The following is a 22,982-nucleotide window of genomic DNA, read 5'->3' as shown; positions in this document are numbered from 1 at the left end:
AAAAACTGGAAAACCCTCTTCAATCCGGAAACCAATAAATCGGGTGTTAACAGGCGAAAAAATAAATTCCGCGCTGGCATAGTCGTTTCACGGGAAGATAACGATTTATTACATAATCCAAATTAGAATAAATCGTGGAATAACCCGTGAAAATACAACTGCAATGTAAGATAAATAACTTGCCGTATTCCGCGCATGTTCGCGTGTCTCCTAAATGCTACTCCGAATCGCAAAAATCATTTTCGAAATAAATTGTCCGTTCGTCGAGCGATAAATCACTCGGTTCACGCGCCTGTGGATCTAACTCGCCCGGACTGCCATTCGGCGGGTTGCCATAATTCAGGGATATTTTTGATTTCCGATAACTCCAAGCAAAATCCTCTGTTCCATCGCTCTCAATCCTTGTCACATTTCTAATCAAACGCGACGTACAATTTGCTTCCAATTACTACACGTCTAGCTGATTTATGTTCGTAACTCGCCGGTGCTCCACTTTGCGTATTTAAACGTCTCCCAAATGATCCAAATACTGAAGATCCAGTTACTTCCGAAGTTCCAAATAGATTGTCACCTCCTCTCAATACAAAACTGATTACATCATCTAGGAAACTTAGCGTCTCCTAAAGGCTTCGAATGAATTACTAAAGAAACAGGAGCTCGGTATTATAAGACAAAGGATGTACCGTCGCATAGTATCCTGTTGACAATAAGAACTGTTCAGTGCAAAGCTCGCTCGACAGTTCCATCCGCAAGGAATTTTTCTCCGGCGCAATTCCCCGCTAAACGGATAATGGAAGACCGCATCGGACTGATCGCGGCAGCGCAATTTCCTCCGAGGAGACGTTGCAAAGCCGAGGCCAGATCGGTATCTGTTTGTCGAATATCCTCGCAGCGATCGGCCTGCCCGGCGCCGCGATTTCGCGCGAGTCCTGTCCGTCAGCGATTATCCGTGACGCATCCGTCGACCGTTTCGACCCGAGTAACGGTGCGCGTCCGGAACGGTGACTCCCCGACGAGCGAGCACACGCGCGCAAACAAGGAAGTGTATCGGTAGAAAAATAAACGCGGTGCCCGTCAAATATTTGCGCCGGTGCGGGATATGTCTCGTTGCTTCGGGGCTGCCATATCGCCGTCCTAACCAAACACGCGTCGAATAATTCATCTTCCCCTGAATCTAGCTTCGAACCTTTTCCTCATCTGTTTGGCTTCGAAAAATTTTCGAAAATTCGATGCTTTTCGTGAGTTCGTTCCGCTGGTGAAATCATAGCACAGCGAGTCTTCCTGTTGCGACAGTTATGAGTTTAAATATATGACAATTGAAGTTCAACATTCAAATATATCGCAATTAGAGCTGAAAGTTCAAATATGTTACAATCAAATTTGAAACTTATAATACCTCAAAATCTGCGACCAACCTGTTATCCTCTTTTTCGTAGCATCACCACACTATAGGGCAGCGTTTTAATTTTCATAAACGCTGGATATATCTCCTCGCGTCGAAGTTCCCATATTATCCTAACCAAACACGCGTCAAGTAATTTACTTTCTCTCGAGCCTAGCTTCAAACCCTCTTATCTTGTCACGTCGAGGAATATTCGGAGATTCCGTTACTTCAGGAATCCGCAGAATTCGGGGAACGTTCGACGCGGTATCAGAGATCGAATCGAGATGCGGTCGAGATGTTCTCTTTTCTCGGGGAAGAAAAATTCCGCGTACGGCGTTCGATTTTCGCGAGCTTTCGTGAGAACGTTCGGAGAAACGAGTTACGAACGATGGAAGCGCGTATCTGGTTCAGGAGTTTCTCAAAATGCAGATTACTTAGCAAATAAATAATTTGTAACACTTTCTTTATAACGACTCGCGGAAGTGTCTACACCACTGTACTATTTGATTTTATTGCTATCAAGAACAGAACTGAAATTTCTGATTATACAGGAACTAAATAATATTTTATTATATTCTATTTGATCTGTCGTTACCCGTTTTTATTCGACTCAAATCGGATTCTTTTGAGAAACCCGACACTTTCAGGTTCTTACACGCCTCCATTTTACACGCATCATGAATGGCCGGTATCAGCAAAAAACGTCGCAAATGACTTGCTGATGTATCTGCACCTTTACGCCACTTTCCCTTCGTTTCACTGTTGCGTACCGCGAGCGAACAAGGTCCGCGGCGGCGCGACTCGACTACACGTTCATCTGTTCGTCGCGTTTCAACCGCGTATTCCTGCCTCGAGTGTTATTGTACGTCATCGTCGTGTCATCCGCGAACTTTCTCACGGTTCCGCGCGTCGCTGAATTTGCGAAAGGTGCTCGACGAGTCGTTTCCGCGAACGTCGCCGGCGTTAAGGTAAATTATTCTCTTGCCATCGCGCATAATAAGATTGAGGAGACAAAGCAGAAAAATCCCGATTATAAACGCAAACGTTCCAAGTAAACAAGCAGTAAATGTTGTTTACGATTGCAAATGTAATTGAACGCGTGCAAGAAGAAGAGAGGCGAATCACTTTGCAACCTCAAAAGGAAAAACTGAGCGAAGGACTGAGAAGAAGAAATTCAAGTCATCGCTTTCCGAGAATGTTGCTCGTTACGTTTTTATGCGTGTTGTGTGTATAAACAATTATATCACTTCTAAGAACAATCTCTATCTCCGTTTCTGTAAACCCACTTTATCGCCTCTTTATCGTTTCATCGCGGTTCCCGCGTTATCTAAATGCTGACTGGCAATCGAGCGCAAAGAAAGCGGGCAGGATCTCAGAATCGCGTCCCTCTCTCTTTGCATTCGCTTAGGCTTAGACACTCTCGGGCGGTGATAATTTCAGTGTGCTTAAGGACTAGCTTGGCGATTATGTGGAAAGCGAGCTAAGAGGATCTTACAGTTGCGTCCCACGTCCTCTACTAGGTTTCAGCGCATTTAATGAGTAGCTGGCAAACAAGTTGCAAGACAGCAACAACACTCTTGAAATCGTGTTCCTTACTTTCTATAATCGCGTTTACAGTCCTCAGTAATTTAATTTTCCATCGCTGTTTACATCGAACATAGAATCCAAGTGACAATTAAGAAAAGGACAAGTGAAAGAAATCGCGTCATACTCCCTTTATAATCATATCTGCGGATCCAAGTGATGCAATAAGACATCGCTGGTCTCGTTACGTCAAACATCCAGCTGACAATCAAGAGAAAGAACGCGAAAGAAATCATAACCGCATCTCAGTCTCTTTATTGTTATATCTGCAGTCCCTAATGACGTAATCATGCACCCTTGCTTCCAGTGTACGTAAAAATTAGCGGGCAATCAAGAGAAGCGAAAGTGAAAGGTACAAGATCGCGTTCAATCCTCATTATACTCGCATCTGCAGTTACCAATGATGTACTTATGTATCATTACTTTTGGTATATGTAAAAATTGGCTGACAATCGAGGGGCAAAAGTGAAAGGAGCCAAAATCGTGTTCAATCCACATTATGGTCACATCTACAGATCCCAGTGGTGTACTCAGGTATCAAAATATCCAGCGTACATGAAAATTATCCGACAATCAAGTGGCAAAAGTGAAAGGAGCCAGCAGAGTTTCCTATTCTCTAGTCGCAACGAGAGTCTCGAGCGATGAGACTGCAGCCAGGGAGTACAGTCACCGTCGTAAAAGGGACGGAGGAAGGAAAAGCGAATCGTCCCGTCGCCAGGGGACCGCTCTTTCCTTCCCAAGGTTAAATTGCAACCTGTCGGAGCGTGAAAAACGAAGAGCCTCGCGACGCGGCGCGGTTGCGGCGATGATTCACGCGATCCGCGCTAGGATCGTTACCGGGAAAACCGGCGATTACGCCGCTCGGAAATGATGTTACCCGATAGAAATTTGCGTAGCGTAATAAGGCCGCGGCGGCGCGCGGGACGCACGCAACCGGTAAATATAGTAGTCCGGGAATCGTGAACGCGAAGAGACAGTTCGACGTCGCGCAGGTAAAAATACGTCGGCGCGGCGGCCTCGCCGTTGCGAAACAGGAATGCCTGCGCATAATTAATGGAGCCGCGGTGAGCCGTCGTCGCGACGGGCGCAAAATTCGCAACGGGACACGTAATCTTGCCCTTTAAACCGCGGCGGCGATCGTTTCGAAATGCGTCGAACGAGCGCAACGATTCGGTCCGCCGTTCCTGGAAACAAGTAATGGCCGTCGAGAATGAAAACGAGTCGAATGGAAACGTGAGAAAGGAATTCGCACTGTTTCGGCGTGTCCGCGAAAGACTCGTTTAATAACATTCCGACTAATTTCCCGATTAACGCTTGTAACATTGAAAGCAAATTATCTTCGACGCAACGGAGATTATTGTTGCCCTAATCCATTTAATTGTGTTGCCATGTGCAGGATTTTCATCTTTTGCAATCCGTTTTAGCGTTTTATTTACGAGTTGACTGTCGGCGACCAAACGAGCTGAATAAAAAAGGATTAAAATGACGATTCCATTTGCGCTCTTCTCTCTGTTCAAATATTCAAGCACAACCCAGCGCCCAGTCCATGGACAAACAAATAAATAGAAACCGAGCAGGAAGATCGATCGAAACGGAGGATCGTCCGATAACCGATTCGGCGGATAGTTCCAGCACCGGAAAACGATCTCCACGACCGGGGAAATGAAATTCGAGGTTACAGGCTCCCCGCCCACGCGTTCCCGGAAACCGCACCGTAACTTTTCACGCGGTTTTCCCCGTAAACGAAGACGCGACGCTGCCGTAAATCGCGGCCGAACGCCGCGCAGTAAGGTGAGGAGAAATAATTCCGCGAAAGCTTCTGGTTCCTGGTACACTACTCGACCCACTGGAACCGAGAAACAAGAGGAGCGGAGAGGAGAGTGCGGGAAGACCTCGAATTCCGCGCAAAAACCTACGAATTAACGCAACACCGGCCGATAGATACGGTTTCGCGAGGGTTTCAATTTTTCAGCAAACCGTTGAGCTCCGCTAAAAACTGCACTCAACAGAGAGAGGTTCGAATGCACTGCACTGTGTTTATATACGGGGTGATCAGTTCGCCAGAAAAAACGAAAAAGGAAGAGAAGAGACAATTTTTCTAAACGAAAACCGTCGGACTTCTGAATCGCTGAAACATCGGAATCCATTGTTCTCGGTGTTACGACATCGTCAACGGACAAATTAACCAGTTAGCTGTTGCATCTTTGAAAAGTCACCTTATTCTGGTATACGTAGTTCATACCTATAAATAATTTCTCCCAAAATGTTCACTCAAGTAATATACACCTATAATACATGTCTCTAGACGAATATACTCGTCATAACACCAAACCTTCCATTCCCTCGCGACGAGTTCATAAAAAGCAGCTAACTAATTAACAGTGTCTCCTCCTGGATCACCGTGTGCTACATTTTCTCGTTCAAATTTCACCATCTACGGTCCTTTCTCACCGCGTCACCCCGGTACATATTGTCGTATCGCAATAACCAGTTTTTTGTTCCTAAAATTTACTACGGCACAACAGTTCCGCGTCACCGGTCAAGAGTTTAAGCACCTCTGTTCATTATTAAAAATCATGATTACGACTGTGCCCCCTATCCCCGCCGTTCCTCCGGTACAGGTAAAAACGTCCATAAAGGAAAACGGACGGCGAGTGTTCGCACGCGTTCCACGTTTCGCAACCGCGTTCGCCATTGTTCGCCGTAACCGTGGAGTTTCCCGTAGCGCGATCAAATCCCCGTGAAAGCTGTTTTCCGTGGGGCGCCCTTGCGAACGCCGTAGGAAAACGGTTTCCTTCGATCTTCGCCGACAAGGAAAAGTTTTCGCGTCGCGGACGACTCTCTAAAAATAAAGCCGACCTTTCGACGTCGCTGCGCTCCGCGTCGAGTCGCATTTGCATCGATGACGATTCGCTGCGGGTTCCCGACCTCCTCTCCGCCCACTCTTTTCCTCGAAGCATCACCGCCGGTCGCTACGTCGCGCATCGTACTTTTCCTTAAATTCAATCGCATTGCCATCGCGTTCACGTGCTACCACCGCCGGGGCTGCACGCGTATCGCGTATCGTGGCACGACCGCAGAACGGAAGCGGAATTCAACGCGGAACCGGCAACCCACGGGAGAAAAGTCGACGGAGGGAAACCGGGCGGACGCGAGATCGAAAAACTTTTGCCCCGCTCGCCCTCTGACCCGTTCGTCGCCGTAAAATTTAGGCCTCCGCTTGGGGAATAACCGGTGACGCGTTCTCGTCGACGATGAAATATTTTTCGCTCCAACTGGCCCGATCGACTGCACACTGCGGAAGAGAATACATCTTCAACTTTTTGCTAGTCGTTGCTACAGTCGCACGAATTCGCTTCGATCGTATTTCCGGTATTTTCCATGCCGCGATGTTCGCGTGTGGCGATTAGAACTGTATCTATTCGATATTCCTGGAATTTATATTTGCGGTTGAGTGACGATACCGTTGTGGGTGCTAGGAAAGAGCTATTTTAATCGTTCCGTTGTTACTATTGGAATCGTAAGAGTTTGTGTAGGGAATTGTTAAATAAACTCGTGTATTCGTGATGGTGGAATATTTGTGGAAGGTGAAAGATAATGATACTTCTAATGCTAAGGACTTGAACGTCTTCTTTAAGCCGTCTTTGGGCAATATTCGCGCGGAACGTTGCTCGCACTGACTAACATTCCGTTCCGCGAACGAAAATTCCCGACTGAAGTCGCCGGGCGGTTGTTAAAACGGAGTACTTGCGGAGAAATGTCTGCTTGAACAGTAAAGCGGCTTAATGAATGCACGGAATTAATTAACGCTTTACAGGCGGGTGACGTGGTGTCTCTTGGTTGTTCGCGTGTAGCTTCGCTGCTTAAAAATTTCTAATTGGTACGTGTTGTGTAAGTATATATGGCTTTAAACTATTCCTTGGAATTACTTATTTGAGTTAAGAAGTTATTTAAAAGTACGCGATGCATAAATATCGCCGACTACCGGGTACCGGGGGCAATAAACGTCTGCGCCAGCAATGCGCCGAGACAAACGATAGTGGGAAATAATACTCGATTTAAATTCCTATTCGATCTCGGAGATATGAAACCGAACTGAGTCGTATAGCTAATAAACTTTCATTCTCTGTTCCACTAGATTTCTTTCGAATCCTTCGTTGCAGATAAATTCAATTAGAATTGGACATATACTTGAGAAACGTTCGTTCTCTATTTCACCGGAGATTTTTTCAAATTTCCAGTTAATAAGGTTGAATTCCATGTGTTACTGCCTATGAACACTCCCAACGGTAAGGAAATATCGCAGTACGCAACAGGTACTGTAAATCAAATTTTCCAATCAAGTCGTATGATACCCGTGCACGAAAGTCTATTCTAATTCGTACGAACGCTACGGCGTCTATGGAAAAATTCCGGTCAACCCTTGTTCTCAAGTCACCAAGGTATCCAAGCTGGTTCCCAACGTGTTCGGAGAACCGTAATCAAGGGACGGAAGGGCGGCGGTCAATTTGCCACGATGCATCGGGCGAGCGGATCCGTCCTAGGAATCGGTCTCTCGTCGAAAACCACGTTCCGAGAATGAACGGATAGCCGAGAGAAGCCGCAGAGTCCCTTATCCGACATTGCTGCGAAATTACGGTTCTGTTTCTCCGGCTTGTCATTATCCAGACTCGGAGGCCCTCTCCGCGGGAACCAACGCGGCCAGACACACGTGTTCTACGTGCCGTCCAACTTCGTCTGCAGCACTGCAACTTTGTCTCGTCTTTGAAACACAGACGACGCGCGATAGCGATTTCTTTCACCGGGATATCACATCCTTCTACAGGATGAATTTCATAATACCCTGCGGGAAAGCTTGGAAATTGCTTAATCTCAAAGCAAGTCGTTTTCTTTGGGAATCAAATCGATTTCCCCTAATTAGAAGGAAGAGCAGTAGGTAGAAAGACTAATAGGCAGAGTGAAACCTTTGAATCGATCCTCGACCTTTGCTTGATCTTCTCCATTTCCATCATGTCTGAACCGATACAATAGTCGCATCCTAAAATAGAAAACTGCAAGTCCGTTCACTTCAAGTTTCATATTTCCTTCGTAACCCTCGAATCACATGTAGATTATTCGTTCCATGTATCTTCGTGTCATCGTCAACTCCCAATTCCCAGAACAAGTGGCAAAGCTCGCGAAACATACGACACACCCCGTGTATGGTGCGCAATTTTTCTGTCAGTTTACCAACGGAACCACCTGTATTGCAATTTTCCGGGCCCCATGACAGAAACGCGACTCATCTTGCGTAGCTGTAGCGGGTCGCTCGCGCGCGCTCGACACGGTCGCGTGCCGGAAACCGCACGGACGAAGAGGAGGGGCGCGATCGTCGTCGACAACTGGGAAACGACTTTCCACAAAACGATTATCGGCTTCCGGCACGTCGAAACCGTGTCCTCGACTGAGCACCTCTCTCTCACTCTCTCTCTCTGTCTCTCTCATCGCGTTCCGCACGCCAGCATCATTATCCCTAACGACGCGAGTCGCGGAGTGTTCATCGTTCCCGAACAGGAACAAAACGAGCCTGTCGTCGTCGCCAGCGTTCCGCCGGGCTCTCGTCCGAGGCGACGATGCCTCTTTTCTTTGCCGGACGCTTCCGGTTCCCGTGCAGCCGCGCGTCGACGCCGTTCAGCGTCCTCGTTACGCGAATTCGTCCTGTTGCCCGCCAATTACCATGTAACGGGTCCCGCGAAGGCGAAACGGTCTAGACGTTCAACATTTAACGGCCACCACCTCGACCGACCGCTGATTCTCTCTTCCTACTCTGGCCGACGCCAAGAGTTCAACTGGGCGATAGAGAACAAGCATCAGGAAGCTCGAGCACGAACGGTGTTTGTCGAATAGAAACGAAAAATCACAACGACCGAGCGTATTTTGTAGATTATAGGTGATTATTTGAGATTAACAGTAAAACTGACGAGCAGCCAAATTGGCATCCTGAAATTTCTCTGTAGAAACTTCAAGAGTGCATCGTCTATTACTTTAATTGATGTACAATGCAGTTTACGTAATGCTGGAGCGATTTCATTAATCATTTCTCGGAGAAACGTTTGTTATCTTTTTAATAATTGCAAAAGGAAGGCATTAGGAATGTGTACGCAGAGTGCTGTGTAAAGACAATAGATTCGATTACAGTTTCCTTCCCTCAAGAATATAGAAGACTTCGATGTCTGCAATTTCATAGATCAAGTAATATAAAGTTATCAAAACCGTGAAACTTTGTATCAAGTCTGTGTCGCTAATCGATGTAAACTGTCATCATCGCGGTGAAACTTCGCGATAAGATAATGCTTTTTCCTGGACTTCCGTGCTATTTCAAAATAAACAATTTACTCGAGGTTTTCCACGCGCAAGTCAACCGTGTAATCGCCAGCTCACCGCAGGGAAAACGCGGCGGATTAACGCGTCCCGCTTCCAGCTCGTGTTTCGCGAAATTCGCCGCGAGACTACCGGAAAACTCCGCCGTGACGGGGAATACAGGTTTCCGTGAAATAAGCTGTGGCCTGCTTTCGCGCTGTCCACGTCCGCGCGATTCTTTCATCATCTTTAATGGGAAACGGCGCCGTTAATAAAAGACAAAGGGACAGAAAGAGTCGCCGCGTCGAATGTGGACTCCAGGTGACACGTTTATTACCAGATAAAATCCCCGCGGGCTGGGACCGTGAAGCTTTAACGAAACTAAAATTTTGATAAACCAGAATTTATCGTGGCGCGAGTTCTTTTAACGACTCGGGGACCTCGTAAACCGTGGCAGAATTTCTTTTAATTAACGACCTTGGGGTGACCGATCATCGCGACGTTTATGCGTGGCAGTCAAAGTGTTAACGGCATCACTCTAGCATTCTCGAAGTCGGAAAGATGGAAAAACTTTCTATCGAAGTGTTCGTTACTACAGGATTTCCGACAATCAGCTGCGCCAACGGTAGTTAACCTTCGAGGACAGATGCAATGAGAAAATAATACGTTCTGTCATTCTGCGCTGTAAGAAACGTTGGTTCTTCGCATCACCCTGGGTACAACTATTTCAAAACTGTCCTTTACAAATGTTCTAATTGAACTATCTCAAAGGTAAGCAAGAAACGTGACTATTCGACGGTGGCATTACCTTCATTCTTCGCGAAGAAATTCAGCTTTTTTGTGAGCTGTGTGTCGATAGATCACGTGGAAAAGATCGCGTCGCAATGGCTGGAAGCGGATGTGTCCTAACGGCGCCATTTTGTACGGGCGAGCGCCCACCGTCGAAAGAGCGCGTTCGCGCGTCGACGATTCCGTTCGAATTTCGTCCTTTGTTCGTTCCTTCGATCGCATCCTGCGACTCCGCTTCGCTGTGCAACTCGGCGATCATGGTAATATGCGCGTAAGTATCGCGGTGCACGCGTTGAAAGATGTTCACGGTAGACGCATCGATTGTCTAGAGCGTTCGACAAGATTGCCGCAGCCCATAGCCGTGTCATTGTCGCGAGCAGCGGCAGCAATTCCGTGCAACCGTATAAATAGCCGATGACAATGACAAGTACGGAGAAGAAACTTCGTGCCTCCCGCCGCCGTCACCGCTGCCGCCGCCTTTCACTCTCGAAGAATGCCTACCGAGCGTGCACGATGGAATCGATCGCATCTACCGGGTGTCCCACGCGATTGCGTAACACGACAATTTTCAAGCAATCATTATTCCAATTGTCTCCGCGTATGGTACTTATGCGTGTGAACTGATTCTCAGAAGTTCAACAAGTCTCGTGATTTTCAAACGGACAGTGTTCGTGATCGTTTGCAAAATAACTCGAGGGGACTTCTGGTTTTCAACAGTGTGTCGTGAGTAGGTATAGCGTTTGAAAATATAGTATAGAAAATATTATTACTATAATTTTCAAATATAGATCCTATAACCTAGAATCTCTTTTATTCGGACTTTACGTTAAAATATCTATCTAAGGTTAGACTCGATAAATATATCGTTACCTATCTTTTTCTGCAAAGTAAATGAGTCTCGCTTCAATCAGACTATCTTGTATTACATTTCCCAGCCACGATAATTGGAAACAGAATATTCCAAGAATACTTCCAACTGTTTCCCGACTCGCTCCCTCGATTTCATCGAGTTTCCCTTACACCGTCGTATCAATCAAGAATCATTATGCGCGTCCCTCCCCCTGCTCCCATACGGGTATGATTACCGTTGTTATTACTATCATGGCTGGAAGTCGGCACAGCTAGAAGGCGGAGAGAAAATTGTTGTCTAATTTACGCCTTCCGCGCGGCCTTTGTTGTTCAGCGGATGAATTCGACCGCTAATAAAAAGCGTCCCTTCGCGCATCGATGATTCCGCCCTTTGTTCTTCGCTCGAACCCTGAACTCGTTCGCTCCTGTCTCGTTCTCGGAATCGTCATCGACGCGACGCAACGTACAGGAAGCCGATGGGGGGAAAATCGCTTACGGCGAAAAGCCAACGGTGGGAAAATACCGGCGGCGAGGAGGGGGGAACGGGAGGGCCGAGGAAAGGCACGGAATAATCGTCGATCCCTGAAACTGCGGATGCGAGCGATTTGTGCGCGAAACGCGATCACTCCGGTTCGAGGGATCCGATGATCGAAAACGAAACACGATCGAGAGAATTGAAAAGACGGAATCGCGAAGAAAGAGAATCCGGCGAAGTAATAACGATGCTAACCGTACCGAAGTTATCGGTCGGCGATCCTATTAAACGGTCAAAGATAGAGCTCTCGATCGAAGAACATTGGTTGCAGCGTGATTGCTATCGCGAATACGCGCGTGAGCGAACGGATTAGCAGCTAGTAATTACAATCAATAATACGACAAACTAAAAAGCGTTTATACGCTCGTAGGCAGAAGGAGAGATGGCGATAACGCGAGAGTAAAAAAGGGAAAGGAGCCGAGAGGCCGGTGAAACGGAGTCGGAAATAAAAATTAATCGAGAGTAAAATTGCGAGGTAACGCGGGCGGGTAAGGCGGAACGGTGAAATAAATGAAATAACGATAAGATCGGCTGAAAATGGAAGAAACGAACGAGTAATACGGTGGAACGGGTAATAGCCGTTATTAAAACCTGACCCAAATGGACGATCAAAAGTCGACGGAGGACTTTTATTAGATTCTTACGTGCAGGATGATTAACTGTTCTCATTGACGCAGTCTGGCCGCACGCTTTCGCGAATGAAAGTTAATCGGACGGACGGTGCTCGCGCATATCGCTCGATACGCGCGATCGCGTGAAATGCGAGTCGAACGGAGATAACGCGGAAGCACGGCGAAACGTATCCACTATCCCGCGATCGAGCCAATAAACTCTCACTTGGTGGTTTCTTCCTTCGATCCGACCTTTTTTGCGTGACCGGGAATTCCAATTATCTACAAGAACCGGAATTCTTATAAACATCCGCGGCGCAATTATCAGTAATCGGACGTTCATCGCGTTCGAAGAACCACCGATTAGCGAGTGAACGTTACGAACGTAACCCGTGTTTCCCAGGTAAAAGAGCACAAAGAACCTCTTACAAACTCGCCGTAATAAAACTGCTTTACGATTTCCTACGTGCATCGCTAAACCAAGGAAAAAAAAGGAATCGGCTCATTCGTGCGACAGACTAATATTTCATCCGCGCGGGGAATATACGATCGAACGGTGACAGCGAATACGACGATAAGGATCGACAGGTGTAAATAATGTATTGATATAAAAATCAATGTGCTCGTTTTTCACCAAAGTACGGAATACTTAATTGAAGCGCGTCGCCTGTGTAAACCAAAAACCGCGCGAGGGCAGCTGTAAGCTATTTTAAAACCGGACCCGACGTATAAAACTCCAACAGTGTGTTCGGGGAAGCGTTCAATCATCTCCAAACATTGATGATATTTTTCAGCCATTTTTATCGTCCCCCTCAGTCACGATATTAACGACCCGCCGATATTTTACACCGCTACTTAATAATCTCAATCTTCTTATACACATGAATATTACTTTGTTTCGTATCTTCATCAAAAGACATCAGTGTACATCACTCCCTCGACATCTTCCTTAACCACTACAATTAACTACTCTCAATTTCACCAAAATCAGATACCCACACCTATCAACAGGTAGATCGAAAAGTGCTTCGCATCTGCCCAGAAACTTCCTTAAAACCAGCAAAGCATTTTCCATTTCAAACAAAATCCAAACCGAAAGTACTCGAAACATAAACTCTCCTACACTATCGTCACCCGCAAAGCGCCATTTCCCATAACAACGTCTCATCCCATCGCGAGCTCGTTCAGATCCGGATCTCAAACTTCCAGCCGCGATGTTGCTACTAATTCGATTCGAACGGGGTGACGCATCGCGGCGGGACCGGGCCGAGCCGGGTCCAGCCGCATAATTTCGTGCGTGTTCATCGGGCGGCCGCTCCTCCCGCGAGCCACCAAGATGGACACGCTCGATAGAGACGTAACAGGTGTGGACGGGCCGAGAAAAGAGAGTCCGCCTCGCCAGCGCGCGTGGGGCACACACGTTCGTTGCCCTCGGAGACTTTTCGAGAACCTCGCCGCCTCGAATGCTTCGGACAAATACGCACTGTTTGACACCTGGTCCCGGACAATATGGCGTACCGTCGTCGGCGGCTAGCGGGGACGAAGAAAAGAGGGCCCGAGAAGGTGGCCACTTTGTCCCACGGAATAATGAAGTTCCCGGTACGGGAAAGGGACTCCGAGCAAATCGGCAATGGGCCAGTTGCAGGCAGAGGGGCGGGGGCCGGAGGGACCCTTCAGAAATGCTTCTCGGAAGCGTTTCTTTGTTAAGGCTGCGCCTTGCGGTTGCCGAGGGACACTGTTCCCCTCTTTCTCGGGGGCACGAGGCGTCCCTCGAGCCGCGACCCCCTATAGCGATTTCCATCTGCTGGTATATGGGCTTGGGTGCATCGGGGGCCGCGCGAACCGGCGCGGCGAGCAGCTCTAGCCTCGACGCGCGCGCTCTTCTAGATTTATCGTGGAATAAACAAGCGTTTCGTGGAAACGTTATTACCGCGTGACGTGACTCGCTCGCTCGTTCGCTAGGCAAGCGGCTCGGTTGGCCGTGGCTCGCTCGCTCGCTCGTTCGCTGGCTGGCTCGGCTCGGTTCGCCAGCCGTGCGGTCGCCTCGCCGCGCGTCGTTTTTACGAATACCGTGTCCCGTGATCGGCTTCGTTCGACACGCTCCGACGGCGACCACGGTTTTTCCTGGAACCCGGTGCGCGACTGGCCCCGTGAAAAGCGATTGGTCAAGAAGAATTTTCAGGACGCGATCCGAGATGATTTTCCCGGCACGGAAATCGGGATTACGAAGGTGTCTTTGTGCTAGATGTGGCTTAGAAGCTTAGGTGTCTTCTTCTTAGGTATAGTATTACCGATCGGTAGTATTACGGTTGGTAAATCGAGAGTTTCGTTGTAACTTTAACTCGGTGCTTTCAGCATGGATGATCGGAATATAGTAAACGCGGTGCGAACATCTGTTTGACCTTAAATTTTCAACCTTCCCGAGATCGTTCATCATCCGTAAATCCATCCTGCACCGGTTTATTTATAAAATGGCCTGCATTTCGCGGCCAGCGCCGTTTGCAATGCGACTGCTGAAAAATTCAGCGTTCCTTTTCACACGGAACGGGAACAACGCCGCGTTTCGCCGGAAATCGTGCACTCCGGAGCAAGAGCGTGCCGTATGCCGGACTAATAACCGGTTTAACGTATTCGTACGGCGACACGGGCAACAGCGAAGAAAAAGCATCAAGGGGCGGGGAAAAAACGAAGGAGGAAACAAGAACGGAAGGGAAAAAGAAAAATCCGCCCGTTCCATAAATGGATTAGTTCCAGGGTGGTGAGAAGCGGCGACGTTTCCGAGTATTCGCGAAACTCGGGCGAAAAAAGGTCGGCGAGAAATCGCGCCGCACGAATGTCGGCCGCACGCCATTCAAATCCCAGCCCTTGAAAGCCCCGTGACTGGCTCGCCCGCCTTCTCTTTGCTATGGAAATAAAAGCATGGGAAATTCCGTGTCCCCTCTCGGCGTCTTTGGAACAGTACCGTTCCGAAGCGGAAACGTTCCGAGCGTCCGAGCCGCGTTATTAATCGACCTCTCGACGGTTCAACCTTCGGCCGACTCCTCAACGACCGTGTTTTCGTGGACGAACACCAGAAAAACCGTTTTTATTTATCGCGAGGAAAAAAATACCGCGCGAACGACCCGCGTACGCGACAACAGGCACGCAAAGGCGTCCGTTGGACGCTTTTGAGACGCGTCCACGATGTTTAGTGAACAATGTATTTGACAATTAGTGGTAATCGAAAATGTGGGACAGGGTTCCATTCGAATAATTGAATTCAAATGATTTCTTTGTTTCAAAAGATCAGTTTAAAAATTTCTAGATGAATACACGTGTAGGATTGGAAGTTATTTGGTCTTTCTTTTTGAACACCGTATGTGGGCGGTGGGAAATGCGAAAAAAATGCAAATTCGTTGGCAAGGAAATGATGAAAAATGGCGAACAGCCGCGTGGACATCGTACAACAGTTTCTCTATAATGTCGGCGTGGCGCGATTTCCGGAATGCTTGGTGAAAAATATGGCCCTGGTTTCGATAGCATCGCGTCAACGCGTTCACCGGCCGCGAGCCCAGCGTTAACCCAATTTTATTTCGTTCTTTTATATTTCATGTCCCGTGCTATCCGCGTATCTCTGCGAACGATAATTTATTCGAAAACACGCGAAAGAACCATGACTTTTTGAGAACGGTAATGAACGGTCTCCTTTTAAGGATTACACAATGCCATTCCACCGGTTTCAAAATGGCTTCCAGGTTAATTACACTTGTTATCCTCAATTACGTGTGACTTACCACTAACTTTTCGTTTAAAATCATTTTGACCCAGATACGTACTGAGTCACGGGACAGCGAACGACTTTAATCCGGGCCACGCCGCGTGCAGGTACGAACGCGGGATGAAGAGAATAAAAAAGAAAAAGTGCTTTCACTCACCATTCGATGCTCCTGTAGCCGCGTAGACAGCAATGGAGAGCCTTGAACGCGCCGATGTTCGCGTACTCCGTGGTCACGACTTCCTTGGTGAACCTCAGGCCGCCCGGCAGATTGTCGAACTTGTGCATCGAACAGTAGTCCTTCAGTTCGTTCGCGTGGCAGACCGCCGCCAAGAACGACAACACGATCAGGCCACGCTGGACCGGTCCTGTCATCTTCGCTGATCTCACTTGTTTCAACGGATTCGAAAGAAACGCCGTTTCAAAGACGCGCGGGCTTTTCGAATACGTGAACCGCCATGGCCGAGAGGGGCTAGTTCCCCGATCGAAAAATCTCGTTTACCACGTTGGTCCCCTGACGGCGTGCACAGAAAATCGATCTTATTGGACGTCGACGTCCGCGAATAGACAACGCTGTAACACGCGTCCCGTCTGTTCCGTTTGTTGTCAAACAGAAGGCTGTACACTCTGTGTTTACCCGTTGATTGTCGAACGGTTCTCTATTTTCACGCGGCGACGCGACAGGAATCGTTTAACCGTCCACACCGGGTTCTACTCGAGATTATCCTTTTTCGCTAGACTCGATCGTCGAACGGTGAAAATGAATCCTTCCGACCGCGCGTTTGTCACGCGGCTAACCTCAATTTTTCGGTCACGTCACTCGAATCCGAACATTCGTGAAGCCACGCACGCATCACTTGTCACGATATCGCACTCAGGAATGATGGTGGAATATTGTTGGTTCCGGAAGTGTACAGCGAGGAACACGCGAAACCTTACTTTCACCGAAGCGTCGTTCCTCGAGCTACACGAAAGACACACACGCTTTGGAGGCCGGCGGCTTACTGTCAGGCAACCGCTTGGAAAACTCCCCGTAGGCCACGGGTTTAAAACGAGCCGCCTGTTGCCTCGTGCACGCTCGGCCGTCTTCGGCCGTCCTCGGCGTTCCTCCACGGGACACCGACGCCGCCGGTATGGTCGCGCGTTAATACACTCGCAGCTTGTGTATACTCGTCGAAAGGGCACTGTTTCCCTCCACGCTCTTTTTTCTTCGTTCCCTACCCGTTTCTGTCGGAAGTTTTCATGGATTCGCGAGACGATGTGCGAAGCAGATGTTACGAAAACGACTGGACCGTTTTATTCGTTAAAGCATGGACGAAAAGCCTCGGGAGAGGGTTTTTTTTCGGCCGCCGCGAGCAAGACGGATATACGGGTGTACGGTGAGCCGGGTTTTTCATTACTTCGTATGGTGTGTGACTGGAATATTGTACCAATCGTTAGACGTATCTGCAAATAATCTATCGCTTGTAAACTCCCGTGCGGAAGACTGCGATGTGTTGATACAAGTGCCGGTAGCACTGGCAGTTTTTCAATAAAAATAGTCCAGGTAGGACAAAGTATAAGATGCATACTTGAGTTTCCAATATGTCGGACTGCACGTGCGTAGACATGTGCGTTAGTGGACTTATTGAACTATTTCAATTCTTTGCAAATAAAATGAATATTCATGCTCTACTCTGAAACGCTTTTTATGAGACATTCGATGTTTAACGTACTGCAATATTCTAGTGACTCATGCAACAAGTTAAAACTCGTCAACAACGTTGTTTTTTACGCGTCCCGTGGCGGTTATGTTTTGCTCTCAAAATATAAATTGGCGGGAAAGCGGGACATATTGATTCGTTCTCGTTAACCGTGGTTCTTGAAATATTCATCACCTATAGAATTTTCAGAGATAAAATAATAACTTTTCGAATTTCCAAATGATCGATTTCTCGAACATTCAGATTCTTAAACGTAGAAATTTTGAAACGAACGCACAGCTCGTACGGTTACCAAAAATGGCGATTCCTAATTAAGCGATTAGAAAATTCGTAGAACAACAAACAGCCACTTTATAGAAGCAGAGAAGCTATTCATGAACATGGACTTTCTAAACAATGAAGCAAAATTTTCACGAGGCTCGACTATCTTTCTTAATAAATGGTAACTCTATATTCGCGTAACTGACCGGTACAGCCGCCATTAATCGTACTGTACAGTATAAACATTCGAGTAAAAAGGACGAAACGCGCGGTCGTTTCCCGGTACTCGGACAAGGCGGCACGGTTTTTGCGCTCGGCCTCGTTGTTCCATTTTTTTTTTCTTCGTTTCGTTCCCCCTCGCGTCGCGAGCAAAATTTTTGACGAGGAAGTAACGCCGCGCGAATCTCCAGTTAGGTCCGCTAAAGCGAGGCGGTGTCCCGTTGTTTGCTTTCCTTCTACTCGACGCCCGAACGCAAATAATTGAAACAACGAGGCGAGCGTGTACACGAGCGAAAACAAATAACAGTGCGCCGGGGTACGTCCGTGTTTTTCGACGCGACCTAACGACGCGTGGCCAACTTGCCCCGCTCAGGCGACGCGACGATACGAACCCCGGGGTTTCGTACGAATTGCGATTATTGTCGTGTACGTTTCCGCGAACGCGATAAAATTTCAAATTTATGTATTTAATGACACCGCAGCCGGATAACTTTCGCGGATAAGATTCCGTTCAAGGCTGGCCGCATCGGCATTTTTACGTATTGTCTTCGGGGAATTCGATCGGGCGCCCGACGCCATCTTGGAACATTGGAATCGCGTCTTTCCGTAGAACGTCTTTCCGCGAAACGGGGATGGACGAACTCCTAACTAGATAAACGTTTTCGAGCTACGCGAAAGTTGTAAACGGTTTCTGTTTCTTCTTTGTTCGTTCCCCGGCGAAGAATTCTAGTTACAAAGTAACATTTCAAAAATGAAACGTTCATACGGCATAAGCGTTTCGCTTCAACTTTCGCATAGTTTACGAAGAACACAGAGTTCCTTTTTCAACGGTGATGCCTCCAACGATAAAATAAACTACAAGCTAAACCTTTAATACTTTTCACGAATTATCCCTCGAAAACCTGAACACTCGCAGAAACTCCTTAGTCACATAAATAACAATCCCAATCCTCTTAACATAAATGCGTACTCTGTGGCCGCCCACAGTTTCAATCGGCGAAGATTATATCCCCGATAAAGGAGATCCCAGGCGTTTATATTCCATCGGAACTCATCATCGAAAGTCGTTATCGGTATCACCAAAATTTCGTCTCGTGACGCGAGGGTTTCTATTTCGGACAGTTTAATTCCCACGATCGTGATCCGCCTTTTATTTTTAACTCTGCGCGCGCGCGCTCGCGCATATTTTCCCCGCCGCGCTCGGTCTCAGCCTCTCCGTCTCGCCCCGGCGGAATTTCTCGTTATCAAAGCCCGATTTCCTTGGAAGTAGGCGTTGCTCTCATTATCCAGTTTCAAACGTTACTCGGCCACGTTGTTCGCGACGTCCGTGATTTGGCAACGACCGGCGAACGCGCTCGCGCGCTGGGACACCCACACGTCGTCGTCACCGTCGTTTCTCATCTATTTGCCGGCGACGACGGCGTGTGCGCGCGCGACTCTCGCTGACTCGCATTCTGGGAATCCGAGTATGCGGTCAGTCGTTTCGTGTCGTGTGGCAACGATTATGCCGGATGATCGCTGCCCGACCCGTGTTTACGCGCGTCGACCCACCGCCGGCTCACGAACGGTCGTTTTCTCCTTAGCCGGTCGCGACGCGACGAAGATTATGGCGATGTAATCGGATGAATTTAAGAAACGATTAACAGCTGTTCTTATTAACCCCTCAATGACAATCGTTATGCACGCTGCTTTCGTGTTCGCCGTCGAGCTGCATTAGCTTTCTTGTCTTATCTCTTGCGGTTTGCCGTATTTATGTTTAAGAATCGCTTAATTATCATCCTATTAAACGGGGACACGTATTAGTATCTACAACGATGATAACTGGAAAACTGTTTGAAGGTTGTATTAGACTATTCAGACTAGTTTACTGTAAGTCGATATTGATATTGAACAGAGCAAAATGATTTGGATCGCTGGGCAGTTGATATTAGCGACCATCGCGTATAATATTCAAATTTAAGTATTGGATGCTAAACAAGTTTCTATAAGACCGCGCAATGGCTACGTAACGATCTCGATCGAGATAAAGGATCGAGAAAAAAGACGGTGTACCAACACCGTTTGCCATTGCGTTTCCGTAACCCGACACCGTTCGATCTTGGCCGCGAGGAGACAGCTTCTGCGCAACTAATATTTTCCGCGCTGGTGATTTGTCGCAGCTCTTCGGCTGGGATTGAATCTGACTCGGTTGATTGATCGTCACCTCCCTTGACACCTCGTTAAGGCGACAGTTTTTCTTCCCGCGTGACTTCGTTGAATTTTCGACGGCCCTCCTCGAAACCTCGGCGTTCCGCCATCGCGACGCTTTACGTGCAGACCTTTTAAAGCGAAAAGATGAGTTTTCTAGCGTGAACTCGATCTCAATATGTGCACACGCCCCTCGATACCGCGTAAACGTATCGACGGCTGGCGGTGCGCGATGATAAATTATTATATTTCAGAGAATTATTGTAACTTTCTTGTTCGAACCGGAGTAATCTTAACGATTGCTTTCGTTTACTCGCTTATTAACCTCTTGGAAGATATCGACGCGCATTGCGTGGTACGATATATAAATAATATTAATAAATATACGGCAATAATAGAAGAGACAGGGAATAGAAACATTGAATCAAATATATAGTATACAAATGAAACGTGCGAATAGAAGGTTTCGTCGGATATTTTCAAATAGTAGTGCACGCGGATGTAATTGCCAACGTATCAATAATTATGTTTACGCTTTTTAATTTCGGTTACTTTCTGTCTACTTGAAACCGTACCGTGTATAATCAAACAAAAGCCAGATCGTTATTGTTCCCGCCGAGAGGAAGGGAAAGAATAGTTCATCGCTGGGGAGGTTAGTCGGCCAGGCGCATCTAAACCGTAATTTCGTCCGATGTTTTATTGAACAAAATTAACGGTCGTGGAAGTGTAATTTTACCGTGCCCGGTTGATAATGTGTTAATCAGCGTTTCGAGTCGCCTGGAAAGATTATCGAGCCGGCCCCGCTCGAACCCGCGCTTCAAAGAACAGTCCGTGTTATCAATTAGAGTTCCGAGATCACGGTGCACGTAACGAAATTAATCTCCCCTTAATTAATGGCGTTAAGGCGCACCGAGCCGTGGGGGCAGTACGAGTTTCCTGATTAAGACGATACGCGTTCTCGGAAGAGACATCGAAACAGCCAGGAAAGGACTGCACACGGCCGACACACTTTATTGAAATCTTGTACAATTAAGACCGCCGCTGCTAGAGCTATAGCTTGACCGTTGCTACGCCGCTGCTGCGTCTCGGACATTAATTATAGACGGCAGCGGGAGCGGAGTCGTTCACGTCGAATCGAAAACAATTTTATCGCATCGTTTAATTTTCAGTCTTCACGAGCGGCGATTGAAATATAAATGCGATCGATCAAGTCTGCAACATTGCTATCAATTCGATGCTATATTATTCTCGATTGCGTGCTCGGTATACTATTAAACGCTTCTATTATCTTTCTATCATTTTTCAATATAGTTTCGAACACCAATTTTATATCTAAGCATCAAACCGTTCGTTCGATATCCACATAAAAGTACCTTATTACCCAATAAATCATTAAATCAAATCGATCCGTTTAACAGTTAAGTGCAATGGTTTCCTTCGAAACAAAAGTTCCCCGTTACGCAACCGACCGCGCTAACTACTTGCCGTTAATTTAAGGCGTTTTCACGAGGAGGAACGTCCCCGCCGCGGCGCCCTCCCGCCGCGAGCGCGTTCGCACGCGCGTCCGTTGCTACGATATCGACGTTTCAACGGAAATGAGAAACGCCTGGACGGTATGCCGGCCGTTTTCATCGGCCGTTTACCAGGAATACGTAATTACACGGCACACACGCCGCTTACACGCGTTCCCGGGGTTGCACGTACCGGGTGTCGTGCGTACGAACGGGCCGCGCCGGGACGGAAAAAAGTCGGCCAGCCGTTACGAGATTAGTCCGTAAACGGTCGGGGCATCGTTTTTACTTTCGCGGGATTCACAGGTGTCCCACGGTGGAAAAGCCGACCCGCTTATTCAACCCGGTGTAATTGTCGGCTGTCCACCGCTTATTTCACGCTCCCGGGGCCGCGACCGGTTTCCTTCGAACCGCGCCATTTTCCTGTCATACAGTGCCTCGCATAAGTGTCCGGACGGTGGATGCGATCTTATTAAAACCTTTACGTCTTTACTATAATTTCATATTATTACATATAATTAACTGAATTCAGGATTGCCACATTTCTTTAGTGGCCCTATCTACCAGCACTCGGATCGCTCCGACTTTGCAGACAAGTTTCGCGACTACAGCAATAGCGGTCGTAATATCTTCATCCTAATTAATACCAACAAGTCTGTACCAGCGTTTTACTTAAAGAGCCGCGTTACTTTCGCGCGTGTCTTGCCGTGCAGTTTACCTACATCCTGTTTGAACCGGCCCCTCCCATTCCCGCGATCGAACTCGATCTGAATCTTCCGGAATTGGCCTGCCCTCCGGGAAAACCGCTTCCACCGAAAATCGAATAGCGCGTCGGGCACTCTTCGGATACTGTTTCCCAGCGACATGTTCCTCTGTTCCTCTGTGCACACGTGAGAACGCGATCCCGTCGCACGTTCGTCGCGATAACGTTACGTTACGATAATCGCGTTGCATCATCGTGTTTCTCGGAAAAATTACGACCGGCTGATAGGGCTGGTTCGTTTGGGAACAAAACCGGCTACATAACGTCGACTGCGGATCCTGGTTGGCTCGGTGTCGATTAAATCGTTTGTAACGGACGATTCGGGAGCGTCGGCGAAACGAATCCTGGCTCCTCTCGAAAATATGTCGCCGGATTCGAATCGCGTACACCAAACAGACACTTGTTGCTCTTGTCAAAGTTCGTGGTCCGTGGACCCGGCGGAATCTCTTCATGAATTCCGCCGGGATTTAATCCCCCGCCCTCGGGAGCTGGA

The 22,982-nt window shown here is 47.8% G+C and overlaps 2 protein-coding genes across 2 annotated transcripts in view; one reads left to right on the top strand and one right to left on the bottom strand.

The window, feature by feature from the left end:
* Nucleotides 1-16,879, bottom strand: part of LOC116435128 (interleukin-1 receptor accessory protein-like 1-B) — a 227,531-nt gene extending 210,652 nt beyond the window's left edge. Inside the window, exon 1 of the mRNA XM_031994364.2 lies at nucleotides 16,006-16,879. Coding sequence (XP_031850224.1) covers nucleotides 16,006-16,220 — 215 coding nt within the window. The 5' untranslated portion in view covers nucleotides 16,221-16,879. The remainder of the gene's footprint in view (nucleotides 1-16,005) is intronic.
* A 141-nt stretch (nucleotides 16,880-17,020) lies between these two features.
* The window catches only part of LOC116435127 (acetylcholinesterase), a 102,908-nt gene continuing 96,946 nt past the window's right edge, over nucleotides 17,021-22,982 (top strand). The window contains exon 1 of the mRNA XM_031994360.2: nucleotides 17,021-17,224. The gene's annotated coding sequence lies outside the window, so the exon portion shown is untranslated. The remainder of the gene's footprint in view (nucleotides 17,225-22,982) is intronic.

Source organism: Nomia melanderi, chromosome 4, assembly GCF_051020985.1.
Source record: "Nomia melanderi isolate GNS246 chromosome 4, iyNomMela1, whole genome shotgun sequence".
NCBI lineage: Eukaryota > Metazoa > Arthropoda > Insecta > Hymenoptera > Halictidae > Nomia > Nomia melanderi.
This window is presented reverse-complemented; position numbering and strand designations above follow the sequence as displayed.